Below are 19,228 nucleotides of genomic sequence, written 5' to 3' on the forward strand. Positions count from 1 at the left end.
GTTGTTTTGTCAAGGTGCATTAGTCTTCAACTAAAAGACAAAAATTTAAGACAGAACTGCTGCTAAGGTTAAAATGTGACTGATTGGCACCATGTAATATTTCGAACAAGTTGTTGGGAATGTTTCTGTCCCATTTTGGTGTTTCATTCACTAGGAGTATTTAGAAGTAAATTCTTAATTTGCACATGTGGTGAAACTTCCATGCGGATGACTGAAAAAGGTGTATTTTGTTTTACTTTTTGCAGAAATTTTTGGGAGCACTTTCATAAATGCAGCTACCCATGTTTGTCTAATAACATGTCAGGGTTATTGTGACTATTGTTGAAAGCCTTACACTAGTCTTAAGAAGCATGAGCAAACTGTAATTGTTTCTTTTCTTTCTTTTGGTTTTTTTTGGGGGGGAGGAGGTTATATTACAATTTTGTGTAGCAGGTACAGTTGTTTTTGCAGACTCTTTTCATATGTCATAGATGTTTCCTATTACTGTAGCTAATAAAAAGGATTGTATAAATAACGTGTAAGATGCAAGTATTGAATCAGGATTGCCGGAATGTTTATTTCCATGTCTTTACAAGTTGATTCTTTTTCCTCGCCCATTTTTCCTAAACCTCCTTCCCTGGTTCCTGATTGTTGCAAGATAGGAAAATCCATGCTTTTCTGCTCAGAAGCTTTTCTTCTCTGCTTTCTGAGAAGGGTTGGGGGGGGGGGAACACACAAATTTTCCACCCATCTACCTTTCCCTCACCAAGCATGATTTGGAGTTGGACTGATTTAATGGTGTCAGAAGAAATAATCTTTCCATATAATAATCATAGGGCTAATTTTGTTTCCTGCTCAGTTTTCCCAAGCAGCAATTACAGAACTAGTGGGAAGTGGATTTGACAGTTGCCTGCTGTCTCAAGCTTTGAGTAGCATTTAGTTTCACAACTCCTAGGGAGTGTTTATTTTAATTCAAAGGCTTGGCAGAGCTAAGGGCAGTGAGATGATATTAGCGTGCCTGGAAAGTCAGGAAGGTGATGCAGATTTACTTGGAAATTTCTTGCAATAAACATTATTGAACAAAGCGGGTGGGGTTTGTTTTTGTTTTGGATTTTTTTAGAAATGGAGATTTTAGTCTCTCATGTTTGTTAGTGGAAACTTTCGTGTTTCTCATGTGCAAACTTGAGATTGGATTTTTCTAGTCTATAATTAAAGTAAACTATTTAATCAACAAATTTAACAAAAGGTCTCAATAAAAGTACAGCTTCTAAAGGCAGAAGAAGTAATTTCTCATGGGTTTATATGATTAGTGTAACAACAAAATAATCTTCTTATCCTTTGTATAAAAGTAACCAAAAATTTCTGACTTGCTAATTCTAGAGATCAGGAACTTTGTCTTCTTGGGCTGTTTTCCAACACTTGGGAATATTCTACTTCTCATGTGAATTTTTTGATAATGTTATGCATATTTTGTGGAGAATTTATGCATTTCACATAAACCTTATTTTTAATATTTTTTTAAATTCAAATCATGTGACTTTAGGAAAAAAAAAAATCCTCAACAACATGTAAGGAAAAGTGAATGGGAAGTGTCCTTTTTAAAGGTAGAGGGGGAATTTGGAATGATCATCCAATGCTGGTAATACAGGCAGACGTGGTTTGATAGTGCAGTGTGAGGGTACAACAGTTGAGATGACGTGTCACTGTACAGATATTGCCAGGGAGTAGGAGTGGTAGACATCTCAAGTGTTACTGAGAAAGATGCGAGACTTTTACAGCCCTACCGAACCTGTGAAGATCACTAATGATTCTAGCCCTATTAGCTGCATAAATTGGATGCTAACTGTCCAAACAGTTCTGTTTTCCAGATAGTAATTATAGCATATGTCATGCTTTTAGTCTTCTCTCTTCCTGTGGCTTACTGTGTATTTTGGCATACTGGGACAAAGACATGATATAAAAATAGTCTAGGTAAATAAAATTACTATGAAATATTTTATTTGGCAATTTTTATTTATAGAGAATTATCATACCCTCCATATTAAAAATACTGTAGAAGCTTCAAGAATGTCACTTTTGGCACCATGTTGTGTCTATCTTTATCATCAGATTTATGTATTTTAATGACCCAAAACTATGTGGTTAAATACAAGAATAGCTTTATGCTATTAATTTCACCTTGGCTGAGTAACCATAGAAAAAGTTTTAGGAAGGGCCATTATCAAAATAATCTTTTGTGAGCTGACCATGGGAAGCTAGGCAGTAGTGACCTTTTTTTGCCTGACATGCCCCATCATGGAAGGCTGAAGCCCCCACTCCTCAATTAGAGCTTTTCCAAACTAGAGGATGTGACTAGTTGGCAGAGGTGGACGCAAAGTGTCGGTCTGTGACTGACACCCTGTAGTTTCTTACAAATGTGAAGTGAGCTCTGAAAACACTGATTTCCTTCCTTCTGGCTTATTCCGGTTGGAGGCTAAATCTGTCAGATTTGGAAGTGATGTTAGGTCTTAATGACTTGCTCTGGATAACATTGAATGTGCCCGTTTGCAGGAATGTCTGCCTTTGTACTTGAAGTGTGGGATATCTGTATGAATTTTAGGGGTTTGGGTTTTTTTCTTTAGATTTTCTGCTACGTGGCTTTTGAGAGTCAGTTCCATCCAGATACTGCATTTTCTCCCTTTCATATGAAGAGAAAATTTTTTGTCTTTTTTCGAGCTTGTATATTTAGTTGTGTTGGCAGAATCAGCTTGAAGGTGGAACCAGTGATTTCTTCCAGTATGACTAACCCTAACCTTTCTCCACAAACATTCCTTTAATTAACTAAACTGATGCTAACTCATGATTCATTCCTTCTTTCCAAAAGAAAGATTGGGGGTGGGGGGTGGGGGGGTGGCCTTCTCACAGTATTTTTTGCTGCTTTGTGATATACTTCTTCTTTATTACAGGAACACTTACACAGAATGAGATGATATTTAAGCGCCTCCATCTAGGTACTGTGTCCTATGGAACAGACACAATGGATGAAATTCAGAGTCATATTATAAACTCTTATTCACAGGTATCTCATTTCATAAATTATTTACCTTTAATATTGAGGGGGTTTTTTAACAGCATTGAAGCATTGTTGTTACTGATTATGCTTAGAAATTTAAGATGCTATGAAAGTTCTTTCATTTGTAGGTATCTCTTAACATATATGATGAAAGGGAAAAATGTGAGACAGTACGTTGTTCTCTCCTGATTCTGAAGTTCCTCATAATACCCACTTAAAGGAGTTTACTTTTCTGTTCCCTACTAGCAGAAATCTGTGTTAACCTGTCTGTGCAGTGTAGTCTTCCTCCTGCCAAATCATCTAAGAGTAAGCTATTAATTACTGAGACTACAAATTACGAGTAACTGTCCAGAAAAAAGATGAACAGTAATTATATCTTTGAAGATATTCATCAAGAATAGACATCGAAAAGCCATGTTAATTGGTATAACCAAAAAGTAAAAAAGTAGTTGTCAAAATAAAATTTATAAAGGCCTACCTAAAAAGTGTTTTTAAAAAAATTAAGATGATTGCAAACAGCAAAGAACTGTAGGGGAGAGAAAATGGAAAACTCCATGTTGCTTGAGAGCAAAGTGTTCCTGTGATATAGAAAAGTGCTTGGCCTGAAAAGGATGCAAGAGGATTGTGGCTCCCTGTCTGTCTGTGGGTCAGTTGTGGGATGAAGGAGGAAGATGGAATTCTGCAAGCATCACTTGCATCTCCCATGTATGTGAACTGTTTGGGTGCTTTCTGCAAAGCTTTCTAAGCACCTGATTCCACTCTGAGATTAGGAAGGATTTTTTTATTTATTTCTATTTGTTGAGACAAAAAAGAAAAAATGAGGGAATAAGTGATAGGTTAACTAATGTTTCCATATGTTGTGTACATTATGATAGTAAAACTATGTAAAAGTTCTTTTCCATAGTTAACTTGGATACACAAACATGACTGGCTGACCCAGTTAAGTTTGTAGGCTGACCTCCTTGTCTGTGTCCTCATTTTCTCTTATAAAAGGATTGTAGGATCAACAATTAATTTGAATCTTTAGTTGTGCTGTGTTTTGAACTATGGCTACCTACTCATTTGCTTAAAATAAAAATTAAAAAGTAGCTGTTTGACACCACGCTGAACTCAGTTAATATTATGTAGCTTTTAGGAAGAGAGGCAGAAGGGAAAGCAGTGAATAAGCAATGTATGTTTGAAGTTGCAGTGTAAAAACTTATGTTTCTCTATTATTGCCTATCTAAACAGATCAACAAATCCACTTCTTGCATTCCTTTTCCTTGGATAAATCTATTTCAGCTTAATTCTTAGTGAGTATAGCCATGAATAGTAACTGAGATGCAATAATATGCCTTGGAAATGAGATATGGAGATCTTTTACCTAAAGATCAGCAGTCCAAATTTGGTTCAGAATGGGTTACTGAAAGTAATTGCTACCTGACTATGTTTATAAAAATCACCCAAACATAGTTTTGTTATAATGGGTTGTTTGGGTATCCACAGTAACAACTGTACCAATAACTAATGTTAACTGACAGTCTTGAGCTGGCACACCTAGCTCTGACTGAGTTTGACGACTAAGCATGAGTCTTCTAGAGAAGGCATATTCATTAACACTGGGTTTGTGTTTTGCGGTTAAATATGCTATCTGAAAAGATTTGCATGATTCCTGGAATTCTTACTTGCTTAAAGCTTTTACTATTTTGCTGTAAAATTTAATAAGTGGTAACCATGGTTAATTAAGTTTTTAATAACTCTAACATATTTGGCACTGAAATTTTTAAAAGAAGTGAGAAATGTGAGGGACGCTTTTTTTCTCAATTGTGGGAGAAGATTTCCCAAATCTAGGTTTGCTGTTAGTAGATGATGAAAAGATCTTTCTTGGAACTTCCTTTTTTTTCAGCTTTATATAATACTACTTGATGTTTAAATAATGCTTTAATTATGCATGTGTTGGTAGCAACTCTTTAAAACAGAAAAATGAAGGAGTCTTGGTAACAAAACAAGCATCTATTAAACAATTGTTTCAATCTGAAAAAGTATGGTGAGGTTTTTATTTAATCTATGATAATAGAAGCTGCCAGTTAGTTAGGCAGTGGTTCTTGTGTGACATTGATTTTATCCCTTGTTTGTGTTCTGTTTTATTATTACAGTGGACCTACTAGACTATTGTCATCTTAATGTAACACACAAATCTATTATAACCTGATTATATTTCCCCACTGGAAGCATTTTGTGATAGAGGGCATAATCTTTAATGGAATTTGTGTGAAATTAAATTATACAAGCATCAATAAACATAACATAATTCAGAAGGAGTAAATCAGCTTAATTTATTTGCGGCTGTAATGGCATCAGCGTTAGCAGAATGCAAATGCAGAGGTTTAAAGCAGTAGCTGAAAAGCAGTGCCAGATGAGCAGAAAGTTAAACCCTTTATTAGACAACACTGTAATTTGATGGGCAGAATGTTCACGGTTCAGCAGATTGCAGTCAGGAGGAAAAAAGCGTGGTTTCTGAAGAGGTTTTCTGAGTTACCCTGGAGTGAACAGAAGAGCCTTTGGTAATACCGATATATTTAATGTGCTGACTTAAAAAAAAAAAAACAAACAACAAACAAAAAACCAACAACAACCACAAAAAAACCACCAAAAAAACCCAAAAAACAAAAACCCCACAGAAAACAAAACCAAACCCAAACAAAAAAACAATAAAACCCAAACCAAAAAAAAACCCAAACCCACTTATTTTCAACTAATTATAAACATATAGTATTTTCTCTTAAAAGATGATAGTATTTTCTCTTAAAAGATTAATTCAGTAATGTGCTCAAGCATTTCTGAAGGATAACTTAAAATAGTACTAGTTTAGTGGTTATGCAACAGTAATGTGATCTTCAAATATGTGTCAAACTATTATTTTGCATGATTATTTTCTTAGATTATTGCATTCTTGTAAGGACAAACAAATTTCAGCCTGCAGCAAAAGCATACAACTGCATTAGTTCCCAAATAATACAGAAATTGTGTAGCTTTTAAATTAAATCAGCAATATTGCTATTTTAATGACTCCTAATATTTATACTTAACAATGATACTTGGTTTTGTTCTTTTGTTCCATACCAATGTGTGGTGATCTTTAAAATACAGAGATTTAGGTGAAGATTTAAAAGAAAAGTTTTTTCGATTTAATGTCATTGGAGTTTCCAACCTCTGAATGTACACAGGTGACAAAGAGACTAAAGGACAACAATAAACCCACCGCCCTTGCAGTTTTGTTTCGGTGTTTCTGAACTCATACAACTGGTTGATGGCTTGAATACTTGTTAAAAAATAATTCATAGAATGTAAAGAACATTAAAGGACTACTGTGAATTCTGAAGTGAGGAAGGAGGGTTTTCTGCAGAATCCAGTGAGCTTATTCACCCCTTTTACTGCATATTTGATTTCATTTCACATTTTTCAATTGTCTGCAGGCTCTGTTACTGAAATCTGACTACAAATACAAGGTGTTGAACCCACAGTTATGTATCAGTTCTGCAGAAAAGTAAATGAGGGGTTTTATGAATCACAAACTGAATGAGTTAAAAGTAGGTTATATAAAATAAATGGTTACTATCCTTATAATTTATCAACCTTTGTAAAGGGAACAATCATATATATATATATATATTAGTATTCATGTTTTGTTTCCATTATTGAACGTTGGTTTACTATTCATTGTGTTGGGTCTTAAAGGTGCACTCTCAGAATAGTGGAAACAGCACAAGTTCAACACCATCTAGGAAACCTCAGTCGTCTGCGCCCAAAGTCCGCAAGAGCGTCAGCAGTCGGATACACGAAGCAGTGAAGGCCATTGCGCTGTGCCACAACGTGACCCCGGTATACGAGTCCCGGGCTGGTGTGTCTGGAGAAACAGAATATGCAGAGGTGGATCAGGACTTCAGCGATGAAAATCGAACTTACCAGGCTTCCAGCCCTGATGAGGTTAGTATGCAAGGGTGAAAAAATTAGTATCTCGTAAAGAACAGGATAAGCTAAGCTAAAAAGGGCAGAACTGTGAAAGAAGAGTGTTTTGGGCTGGGGTTTCTTTAAAATTAGCAGTAAACTGGTTTTATTTCCTCTGCAGCTGTAGGAAAGTTCTGGTGTTTCTTTGTTACATAAGTGTTTTCAATTATTTGACTAAAAGGTCTGTGAAGTCAGTGCTTTGGGATCAATACTTTGTTGAGTATTGCAATTAAAGTTATTAGGTGTATTCTCAAAACATGAATCCATGTATGAATCATAGCATATACATGCAAAAGGGAATATGAAACTGCTTTGAGTGATGAACAACAGGGTACATTAGCTAGAGACACTACCAGTTAGTGGAATGCATAGATTCTTAACAGGAAAAAAAAAAAACAAACCTCAAATACACCTGTAGAAAAGCTTTTGAGCTTCAAACCCTAGGCAGCTTCATAATCTTCAGGGTTCAGTCAAAATTGCATCAAGTGTAGCACAAATTTAAAACCTCATTCAATAAAAACATGCATTTGACTTCCATTGAAATCCAAATTTTAAATAAATCCCACTGCTTTCAGTGGATTTGAGTTACTGTTCCAAATAATCCTGTTTTGGGGCCTAAATTGATTGCCTAAAATTCAATCTAAAAATATATTAGAAGAGAGAGGCAAAGTTCAAGTTTCAAGATACTGCAAAGTAAGCATAAAAAAATAAATTATAGCCCATTCACTTTATAAAAAGATGTATGTATTTGATACAGTAAAATAGAGAAACAGAGTATTTTGAGGTCAGTTTGCCTCTGAAAGCGAGCAGGTTGAGGGGTGTGTTTGTTTCAAAGAAATTCTAGCAGTGTCTGAAGCTTGGACGTACTGTTGGTGGTGTAGCCATGGTAGCTTAGTCATAACCAAAACAATGTTGTTGTAAGATGTGAAGAAGGGAGCGTGTATCTGAAAGCCTGTATTTTTTTCTAGCTATACAAGTTGACCTAGTACAAGATAGTATTTCTTCTGCAAACCTCATCTTGCCACAGCATAGCCTATTATTCTTGGTATACATTTGGTTTACCTGTCTAATATATCACCATATGTAATACTAACAAAACTTCAGCAATTCAAACTGCAAGCTGTAATTGCTAAAAGTAGCAAGTCTTTAACAAGTATTTAAGTCTGTCTTCATGTAGTACAGAACTAGCAGGCATTATATGCATTTCAGGTGCTATAAACACAGTTCATAGTGTCAAAGGATTGTAGAATATAAAGAAGTGGCTGGTTCTCAGTGATTAAAAAGTGGCGGTCAGAACATTTTTAAAAATAAACTCTAGGCAGGACTTGAGATGCTGCTCTTCAGCTAAAATCAATAATCCATAATACTATATGTGGTGTTATATAGTGTGGGTTGATCTGCATTATGAATTGAGAATGCTGCAAGTACATTTGTTTATGCCAGAGATACACTGTAAACGTACTTTGTTAGTGTAGTTGTACAATGTTTGACTCGTATTATGCACGTGTACAATTTTCATATGCACAAAAATTCATATTCACTAAATCGATCAGTATAATGAGCCTGTGAGGTATTAATATAATGAAAGACTGCATGAGCAAGTATCTACCTGTGAAGGTATGATGACAACTATGAATTAAGTAAACATTCTGCTTTAACAGCCAAAGGTGTTACTAAATCAGGTGAAGAGATGGGCAATTGAGAGAGACTGTAAGGCTTTTTACCCACTTGCTCTTCTCTTCCTGTGGGCTTTTGTATATTCATTCAGTTGTTTGGAACCTGGAAACATTACCATAAAGAGCAGTTCTCCTCCCGTATTTGCTAAAGGAAACAGCTGTAAGACTTGAGAATTATGCAAGTGGTGCCCTGGGAAGACAGTAGGGAATTTGACCTTGGAAAGAGGAAAGTTGATAAAGTGCTAATATGACAGATCTGGGACTCGGGGTGGAAAGGGGAGTGGAAGAGCGAAATCAGCAACAAAGAAACTTAGTGCTTCAAGGAAAAGAAAGCACAGGTATCCTTCTAATAATGATTTTTTTTTTATCGTCTCGACTCATACATTCAAACTATATGACAGTGAAGTGAAAAACTTACATTTTAGAACAGACAGCATTAAATTTCCTTTTTGTTTCTCAAAGATAATGCTTGAAACACTAGTAAAATTATCATATTGAACAAATATGCTTTAATATAATGAGAAATAGATGCTAAATGGAGTCTTATAAAAAGATGAAGCTACAAAAAAACATTTAAACAGCATAAAAATTGCAGCATGACAGCAAAAAGCCTAAGAGTTGAAAGACTAGCAGGTCTTTATCATAATTTTTTAAAGAGTTCTATTGATGCAATGTTTGCAAATCACTGGAGCCTAAGGAAAATAATGTAAATGGTTCATTATTTAGCTTATTGAACTTTCCTGCAGTTAGGTTGACGGATGATGCCAATGTTTCCCAATCACCAAAGTACCATTTTAAAAGCATTTTTTATTGAATAAAGTGCTTTGAATATTGCACCCTGGAGCTTTATTTAGGGAAATGGTTCAATTGATGTTTTCTGTTTAACCTCAGCACTGACCTATCACAACATATTTGGTTAATAAGCAACATTATCATTTAATAGACTTAACCAGTTTTATGCATTGTACTTTCTCAACATTACAACTCTGTTCTCTTAGATTTTGTTTATGGATCTGGCTTGATTGGAGTCTTTTGAAAGAGGATGTTATTTGCACAGTTGTCTGTTGCATTATATAATATTGCATATAAGATAATATCACCATAGCGTATAAAGAGCAGAGGACAATGTGTAAGTATAAACTATTCTTCCACTTAGGAAAGTATAAGAAGCAGTTTAGTAATATATTGACACACAATACACTTAACGAATTGACTTGAGGAATTCATTTGAAATTCTTCACATCTGTGCGTGTATGTGTGCATCCATATACGGATAAAATATAACCGTAACAAAGTATGCACATTTAGAAGTAGGTACATTCATCATAAAAGATGTATTTATCTATTGTTAGAGTAACCTGAGATAAGTAACTGATTTTGTATTCATAATGTGAACCCTGCTTATGCCAGGCTCTTTGTTTCTTATGATAAGTGATCAATATTTCATTTTCTCTGAAAGAGTGGAAAGTTTCATTTGTCTGTCACTTGTCCTCTACAGCTGTAGCATAGCAAACAATAAACATTCACTGAGAACTCACTGAAAAAAATGAAAATGGCTCCTACTTGGCTCTTATAGGTGTGGGTTCAGCTCATCTGTAGAAAGGCAGCTACCTTAATGTAATGAACAATCGTAAAAGGATATAAGCTAAGTAGGTAAAGCAATGGAGTTCAAAGGTCACAGACCCAAGCAATTCAGGGGCATGCTATGAACAGAAGCCTTTGAAGACCTTTGCTCCCCTTGGTCAGAAAAGATTGATCAGTCACGATTTTTAATGACTGCTTACTCTCATAAACCAGCTCTTTATTGGTTATGCTTTGTCCTGCACTGTTATATTCCTAAGCATTTCTAATTCCAGGATTTTGAATATTTAAATACTACCTTAAAGTGTGGTCAGTTATTTAATTCCAACGTTTCTGTCCAGAGACAACAGAGTTGCTAAAATTAATTACAAGGATACAAAGCCAATCATTTAAAAACAGACAGGGAAATGATATGCCCTTAGTGAAGCAGCTTTTGTGTTTACAAAAGTGAAGCTGTAATGTATGAGACATGTTGTATTGTTTAATTCATTTTATTGTGTGTGCTTATTGAAGCAAGACTAATTGTGTTGTTTTGTCAATGTATTGTGAAAAGCAAATCACTCAGTAGCATAAAACCATCACTTTCATGACCTTCGAGACCCACAAAGAATAACTACTCCATAGCTTGTCTTGAATATTGATTGGCAGTTTTTTCACATGATCAAGCTGTATTTTTAAGTTAATAATTTTATTTTAATTACGAAGTTTCTCGATGAAAAGTGATGGACTGCAAATGTTAGTTATCAAATCATTGTTTATAAACATAAACAAACCAGTGCTGATTGGAAACATGTGTGAGTAGTTGTTGAACAATCCAAACAGAAACTGTTGGGAACGCTCAGGCAGTGGGGGAAAAACCCATCTCACTGCTTCTTCCCCGTTTCCAAACCAATAGCCTTAACTTCAAAATACCACATATATAACCTCTGTATACTGTACATGGCAACTTGATTTTGAAAGTAGATCGTATTGTCTGAAGCACAGGTGCTCTTAAATACTGAGAAATAAATGAAGGTTGGTTACATGAGAATTCTTCTAAGCAGCAAAACTAGCTTACGGAATTTCCATCCCTAGTCCTTCTTTCTCACCCTACAAATTGCTCCCTCATATATGCCAAAACCTTTGAAGCCTTTATTTATATGGGTCATCTTTCAGTTTAAGTGGTCAGGTTCATAGCATGACTCCAGAAAAGCTGTCAGCACGACTGTGGGGGGAACTCCCAAACTGCTCGATGGGGTGGAGAAGAACTTCCAACACCAGCCACGAGGCGGTGGATCTTCTTCTTAAACTGATGTTAGCTCAGGAGGGAATATTGAATTTTCAAAGTGACAATTGGTTGGTCATAAACTGTTTTGAGCAACACTTTGTAAATATTGAGCAGTTAGATATTTCTGCTAGGGAGCGGCAACAGCAGACTGGCCCGCAAGGAAAGGGAAGCCAAGAGCTGAGCGTGATAGCCAGGCTGCTAGAGGCAGTGGCCTCCGTGTTGAGGTGTAGAAGGCCTACAATAGCCAAGCAAGGCAGAAAGACCACGACCCATGATGGAGACCAGAGACAGTCAAGAGTATAGGTCGTTGTACAGGTCTGTGGTGATGAGGCACGTCTGAATTCAAGCCAAGAAGCCACGTCATTAAGTCAGGACCAGGTCCTGAGACGGTAACCAGCATCAGCCACAGTCTGGTGACTGCAAGGAGAGTCCATGGCAGCCAGGCAGGTCCAATGGCGGGAGGCCGTGTCTGCCTGTCAGAGCCAGGTCAGCGGGGTACGTGGGCATAGCTGCAACGTGAGTGCAATGTAGCTCTCACGGGATCGAGCTTGAGAGCCAAGCGAAAGGGGAGGGCAGCCTCCGTGGAGGTTTCTTTGAGCTGTTTCTTCATCACGACTCTCGACAGTGAGCTGGCCTTGAATGCAGCTGGTTAAACGCCTAGGAAGGAGAGTGTACAGTCAGGCCCTTTGACTGTTTCAGTCTAAATAGGGGTTTAAATATTGTTTTCACAGAAATACATTGCTTTTCCATCTTGGTTGATGAAAGGTTATGCTTGAGTCAAGTGAGTATCCAATTTCTGTTTCAATTTACCCAAGCAAAGAGTGGGGTAGGTTGTTGGTTTGGGTTTGGTTTTTTTTCCACTTCTGCTTTCTCTCTTAAAATATTCTATTGTAAAAAAGAAAATTAATGGGTTAGGTTCCTAAGACCAGCTAAGTTCCAAACAGTCCAGAATTCAAAGGGAGCAGGAATAGTATGATGGTTTGTATGTTCCAGTCCTGATTGATGTAGTATCTAAAGCAAACAAGAACAGCCTTAGGGCATTTTTTTGGTCTTCTGCCAAGCAGTAACAGCCTTTCAGGATTGATCCAGTAACTGAAGGTCTTCAGGATTCAGCAGGGTGCTTCAAATACCTCACTCTGTGGATTTATAACCTTATGTGCCCACAGGCAAGGCAAGTTTCATTTTTTCAAGTGACCGTATCAGGTTTTCTTTAACTGGGACTTCTTTACCCCGTCATGCTCCCAAGATGACAAGTAACTAGAGGTAGTTACATTTTCCACAGAGCAAAGGGACTTAATGTCACAATTCCCCAAACTGAACATTGGTAAGACAGCTGGGTGATAAGTGATATTTCCTGTTGGTCCAGAGGAAGCTAAGGAAGATGGTACTCTGAGAGGGAATGAGAGTGCCCTTCCTTGGGGAAGTTACTCACCCTCACAGGGAAAGGTCAGGAGAATTCAGAGATGGGCTTTGAGTTGGGCTATGTAAGGAACTGTCCTGTACATACTGTTCGAATGGCCTAAAGCCATCTAACACCACTCGAGAGAAGCAAACTCCTGTTATATGATACGGCAGGGAGGTACTTAACTCCTTCATCCTCAGAGTTGAAAGTAAATAAAGTAAAAAAAATTCTATGGACAATCTATTTCATCTTACATGTCAGCATTAATTGTGACTATTGACTTGTGTCCTTAGGTATTTGTAACATTTTCTGCCACATAATTATTTTCATTGGGGTTATTAAATGGGAGTCATAGTCTAATAGAACTTACTGTAGAAGAGATTTTTTCCTTAAAAAAAAAAAAAAGTTGGCACCATAGTTAAAAAAAAATCACTTAGAAGGTAATTGGTTTACAATAAAATTAAATATACCAAGGTTTTTGTGGCCTATCAGTTTACACATTTTCTAAAGTTTTTTAAAATTGTTGATTAGTATTTATTTTAGGTTAAAATCAGTCTAATGTTCTAATTAAATATGCAGTTCTGAATCCACAGCAGGAATAATGGGTTTGGGGTTGGCTTTTTCTGTGCTTGATATGGGTTTATGAAGTCCTTAAGTATTTTCCTGACTCTGGTAGACTTAGGTTCTGTGACTGATAAAATAGGTAGCTGCATCATTGTCACTTAACAACCTTGTGTACTTCATGGAACTTTCCAGAAACTACCTAAGATATTTATAAGCTGCTTGTTTTGATTTAGTTCTGTAAATGAACATTTCTAAACAAATGGGATGATTGTGTCCCCAAAACATGGAATTAGTATACAGGGCTGCCATGCTCTGTAACAATAGTGCTCTGAGGTTTCGCCTCTTCATGCCCCTGTTGAGACACATGTGTTCCTTGGGCAACTGAGGTAGACACACCGTCCTGCTTGGAGAAGCTACTTCTACCTCCTGAGCTGGTACTGCTGGAGGTTACGTTGTGGGTCACACAGTTACTGCTTGAGTTGAGAGAGTTTCCTTGGGAAAACTCTGAATTTGACTTTGAATGGAAATCTGTGCTGCCGTCGTTGAAGAGTTTGATAACTGGGGCTGTGAACTGTGGAAGCTCTGGGTGTCACGTGGCCTCTCGTGGAGAGACGCTGCTGAGAGAGGCAACCAGAGCCCCACAATGGGCATGTGGTGCATGGAAACATCTGAAAGATTTGGGGTAAGAAACACTAAACGAGGTGTTTCGCAGTGCCTTTTGTCAGATCTGTTGCATTTCCATGTCATAGTGCAAGTATTTGCTACCTTCATTCCTAATTTGGAAGTCCCTACTTTGACCTTGTCATGAGAGAGGTGGATAGTTGTCTATAGCCTTTGGATTGCTGCTGAGGAGGAAGACAACTAGCAAGTTAGAAACCACAGCAGCTCTCTTTGGTCCACCTACATTACCTGTCCTGGGGAATGGGTAAAGCCAGTTAGCGGGTTCAGGTGCACGCCTGTGTCTCAGTAGTGGGAGGACCCGACATCTACCAATGTGCTTCTGGCTCCCAGGCAGGCAGTTTCCGTAGAAGGGAAGCTTGGTGGTAAGCCAGACAAGATCCACAGAATACTCAAATAAGTCCCTAACCTGGATTCTGGAAACTTGACACGCTTCATCTGTGCATGTTAGGAAATTAATGGTTATCGGCAAATAAATACTCTAATCAGAATGGACTTTTTTAAAGCAAAATGGTAGTGTCACCAGCAAAGGCTTTTGTGCTTGTCCAAACTTTTATTGCTTTATCTGACTCCATCCAATATGTCGAGTTCTGTAGAAGCCACAGCTGGTGTGTTTACCTGGCATTCTAGGGGTTCTTGTTGTATGCACACTAGATTGCAAGACCATTTTACTGTGAGGTTTCAGAAACGTACTGAAGAGAAAAGAATATACTCGTAGAGGGGAAACCTCAAGAAGAGAGTCTTACCTAAGAATCCTTTTTCTGAACTCTGTATAGCCAGCCATTCAGTACATACTTATTTGTTAAGATTTCTAATGTGGATTTTCATGCCATTTGTGAAATCCTTTTTTTTTTTTTTTTTTTTTTTTTAAATTCTATATTCTGAAAGCTTCCAATATTTAATGGTAAGGTCTGGCTATGTTGTTCTGGGTGCAGAGCTGGGTCTAGCTGCTCTGATTCATTCTGAATGACGAGAGTCAAACTTAATGTCTTCCCTTCAAGTTTGTTCAGTTGCCTTTTAGGCATCTATTTGACTCTTGAGCTTTATTGACTATTTCTGCTATGGTATTTGTGCTGGTCAATTTAAAAGAAAAAAAAAATACATGCAGTTGTGTGTAGGCCAGGTATAAGAATCCAAAATGACTGCTGCAAAATGCTAATTCAAATGGTAGGTGAAGCCAAGCATAAAGGAAATAATAAACAGATGTGAGTCACCAAATATAGAACACTTAAGTCCTAGCTGCAAAGGGACACAAATGAGATGATAGGGTATTAGTAGAAAGATGCAATTTACAGGTCAGAATGTAATAGTAACCTTTCACTGTGAAAATTGAAAATTAACCTTGGGAGTATTGGATCATTTACAGCTTATATGGTACTTTTATTCAAGAAGAAAAACCCCTGAAAAGACTTCCTGTGATTTTCGAGATTTTAAAATGGTGCTTTTCAAAGTGTGTTCTCTTCTCTTCTGTAACTGCATCTTGCTGTGTTTTCATTTGGTGATGCCTACACAGATGGCACTACTAGGGTTTCTTAGGGGTTCACGCAAATGTTTTTTTCAAATTTTAAGTTTTCAAAGAAGCTATGGTGGTTTACTTGCTTTGGGTGAAATTCTTAGTGAGCATTAGTCATGTCTGTTGAACTTATCTAGGGATTTTACTACTTGCAAGTCTTTTATCACACTGCTTGATTTTTATTTTTTTCATCTTACCTGAGATTAATGGCAGAGGCAGGTTCCATAAAAATCACGTGAACTTCATTATAATTACCTTTCTAGTAATTTAAAAATCTGGTTTCCAATAATGATTAGCATTTGGAAAGGTAAAAACAGAATGGAGGAGGAGAATTTTTTTTTTATCAGAAACTTCCCATTCAGATGTGGAATATGGCTTATATAAACTAACAGTAAAGCAGTTTTCCTAAAGTATTAATTTTTTGAAGGAATAAACCACACAGTGGTGATAGAAAAATACCTAGTGTATTATTTAAAGCATAACATAGAAGAAAGTAGAAGCTAGATGTCATGCACTTTGAAGCAGCAAAATTAAAAAAAAAAAAGCAAAATCTCTAATGCATGCGTTTAAGATGCCATGTGGTGGTAGCTGACAGTGATTCTTGTATAATGCAGCATTTCTGGGTTTGTAAAAGGGACTTTCACAAGTGTGTTTGTGGGATGCAGTATCATAAGCTTGGTTTTCATCTCATTTGATATGGTAAGGACTCAATTATATTATTGTTGAAACAAAGTAATAAAATGATGCAAATGAAGAAAGTAAGCTAAAAATAAGATCCTGATCCTTTGCTTATCTATTTACTACATATTACAGTGTCTCAACTTGCATGTAATTGTAGATCTAATAAAATGTTTTATATAGAAATACTCCCAAAATCTTTTACTTGAAGCGATGTTGGTACAGAAATTGTATTCTGTACTTGCATAATTTCTACTGGATGTCCTTGAAGTATTGTTGACTGTGTATCTGGGGTTTTTTATTAGAACTGTTATTTCTGAACAATATATTCTAAATACCTTATTTGCTGGGATACTTTCACATAAGTTTTCATATTATTCATAAGAATTTTTATAAGCTTTCTGAAGGAAAATACTCGTTTGATGTATCAAGATTTTGTACTCAGTCTACTGCTATTCACATTTCTATTCCTAGATTCTTGGAAGAGTTTAGACTTTTACCCTAGCAACAGTTGTTTGGCTTTAGCCTAATTTATATAACAGAATAATAGACCTTTCACACTTAAATATGTCTCTTTTTTTCCTTTTTTTCTTTCTTTAGGTAGCTCTGGTGCAGTGGACAGAGAGTGTCGGTCTCACTCTGGTTAACAGGGATTTGACCTCAATGCAGCTGAAGACCCCTGATGGACACATTCTGACCTACTACATTCTGCAGATCTTTCCCTTCACTTCTGAGAGCAAGCGCATGGGGATCATAGTTAGGGTAGTTTTGGGGGTGTTCTGGGTGTTTGGGTTTTTATTTCTCAAAAAATGTTTTTGCTGAATGTTTATTTTTATAAAATTTAATAGAAACCTGATCCTTCAGGGAATGCATTTCACAAGATTTTCAAATGGAAAGTATACCTTTGACACAGGTACATGTGAAATACTGGGCAACCAATTGTAGAAAAATCAGGCTAACCTGATGTTGCAGAGAGCCATGTAAAAGACGTACTCTTCTCTTACATGGGAACGTGTTATTTTCACTACTTCACGCTTAGCCTCTAATGCTGCAGGTTGCCTTTAAGCCTTTGGTATTAATTTTCCATTTGTTTCTTTCCTACAAAATAGTTGTCTCTTCAAGGGATAAATTAATGGCTGAAATGTCTTACAATAGTAGTTGGCATCTTTCTCTACTACCAGTGCCGCTGCTTTTCCAGACCCACTATTGATATCTGAACTGGCGCGCATACACAGCACAACCCACAGATTTACGAGATACGTGCTTAGTTGTCTCCTAGACACCCAGCTGGGAGCACAGTAATGATCATTAAAACCTCCGGTGAAAGGAAGCCACAACACCACGCTAAAAGGAACATTTAAACCTCTGCAAATGTTAAGCCATCCATGCTACATGCTTCTACCTTCTCCCTACCTAAAATCAGACACTGTAGCAGAACAGCTTCAGACAACATTATTAGATGGTTAGATCAGTGCCAAGTCCCACTTAAATAGGTGCCAAACTCATCCCATTTTTTATTGGCCTGTGATGACAAGGCAGGCATGCCATCAGCCTTAGGCAAGGGTACTTCAGGCAGAATATGTGCATGCTCAGGTCTGGAGAGACCTTGGCAGTCTGTATTTCATTAGGTGAGGTTGGCACTAAAAGCCTGTTTAACAGTGACACGTTCCAAGATATTCTAAGAAGCTTGCAGGTCAGACTAATCCATCCCTTCTGCGACAGGCCATGTCTCAGAAACTCCTGATTTGGATTATATTTGCCTGCGTGTGAATTCTCTGAATGTGCAATTAATGTTTCATCATTAAAACATCTGTAAAGAGCATTTAGACTGTTATTTGTAAATTTTTAATTACTTAGGTATTTCAAAGACACAGGGCAAACTTTCTGTTGTGGGCTAGACCGTATATGCCACCAAAGAAACAAAACAGTAGTTAGAGGGGCCATAACAGTGGTATTTTAAAATTTAGACAGGCAGTCTAGAGATCCTGAGAATCTGTTACTCACGTTGACTTCAGTTAGAACTGATCCTCTTATATGAGAAAGTAGGGAATACGGATCTCAATGGAATCAGAGATGTCATTGGTGGTAATAGTAACATCAAGTAATAAAACTTACCCACCCCTTGGCAAGGTAGTTCATCTTTTATAAATGATAATCCATTGACTACTTCAAAATACAGTTAGGTTATTGGTAGGTAATTGTTTTGACTGTATAAACAAATTCCCCCCCCTCCCCCCTATTTCTTTTGTAAAATTTTAGGATGAATCGTCGGGAGAAATTACATTTTACATGAAGGGTGCAGATGTTGCAATGTCCACTATTGTACAATACAATGATTGGTTGGAAGAAGAGGTAAGAAACAAAATCAAAATTTATAAAAATTAAAATTTTGTAAAAACTAAAAATTTTAAATCAAAATATCAGGTATTATTGAATAGGCTTAAAGGAGAACCTGAGCCAATGCAGGAATGGGTTTTGAAGCCCAATTACATATATCCTGAATGCGTTTGAAGGGATTAGAATTATTTTCAATTCTTGAGCAACACACACGAAAAGCAAAGCTAGTAGTCATAGCAGAACACGTTCCTACTTAAAACAAGGAAATTTGTTTTTCATTGACTGACCTTTCACATAAAACCTAATTACTTCTGAGAAGTACTCTGCTATAAACCTATTTATCCCGAAAAGCCCTTATTTTATCAAATTCTACAGTGAGGTATGAGTTACGAAGTTTAATAAGGTTGTAGCCAAGTTGAAATAGTTTTTTGCCACATTTATTAAACTTAATATAAAACAGCTAATGACTGAATTTCAAAACTGATTAATATTTTTCACTGTGTGGCTCTAGTAG

At 36.7% G+C, this 19,228-nt stretch overlaps 1 protein-coding gene across 2 annotated transcripts in view; it reads left to right on the forward strand.

Annotated features, from left to right (window-relative positions):
• The window catches only part of ATP9B (ATPase phospholipid transporting 9B (putative)), a 169,333-nt gene that overhangs the window by 131,292 nt on the left and 18,813 nt on the right, over positions 1 to 19,228 (forward strand). For both annotated transcript variants that reach the window (XM_069809226.1, XM_069809227.1), the window contains exons 14-17: positions 2,925 to 3,037; positions 6,749 to 6,997; positions 16,978 to 17,139; positions 18,637 to 18,729. In XM_069809226.1, the coding sequence (XP_069665327.1) occupies positions 2,925 to 3,037; positions 6,749 to 6,997; positions 16,978 to 17,139; positions 18,637 to 18,729 (617 nt within the window). The remainder of the gene's footprint in view (positions 1 to 2,924; positions 3,038 to 6,748; positions 6,998 to 16,977; positions 17,140 to 18,636; positions 18,730 to 19,228) is intronic.

This window comes from Haliaeetus albicilla, chromosome 21 (genome assembly GCF_947461875.1).
Source record: "Haliaeetus albicilla chromosome 21, bHalAlb1.1, whole genome shotgun sequence".
Lineage (NCBI taxonomy): Eukaryota > Metazoa > Chordata > Aves > Accipitriformes > Accipitridae > Haliaeetus > Haliaeetus albicilla.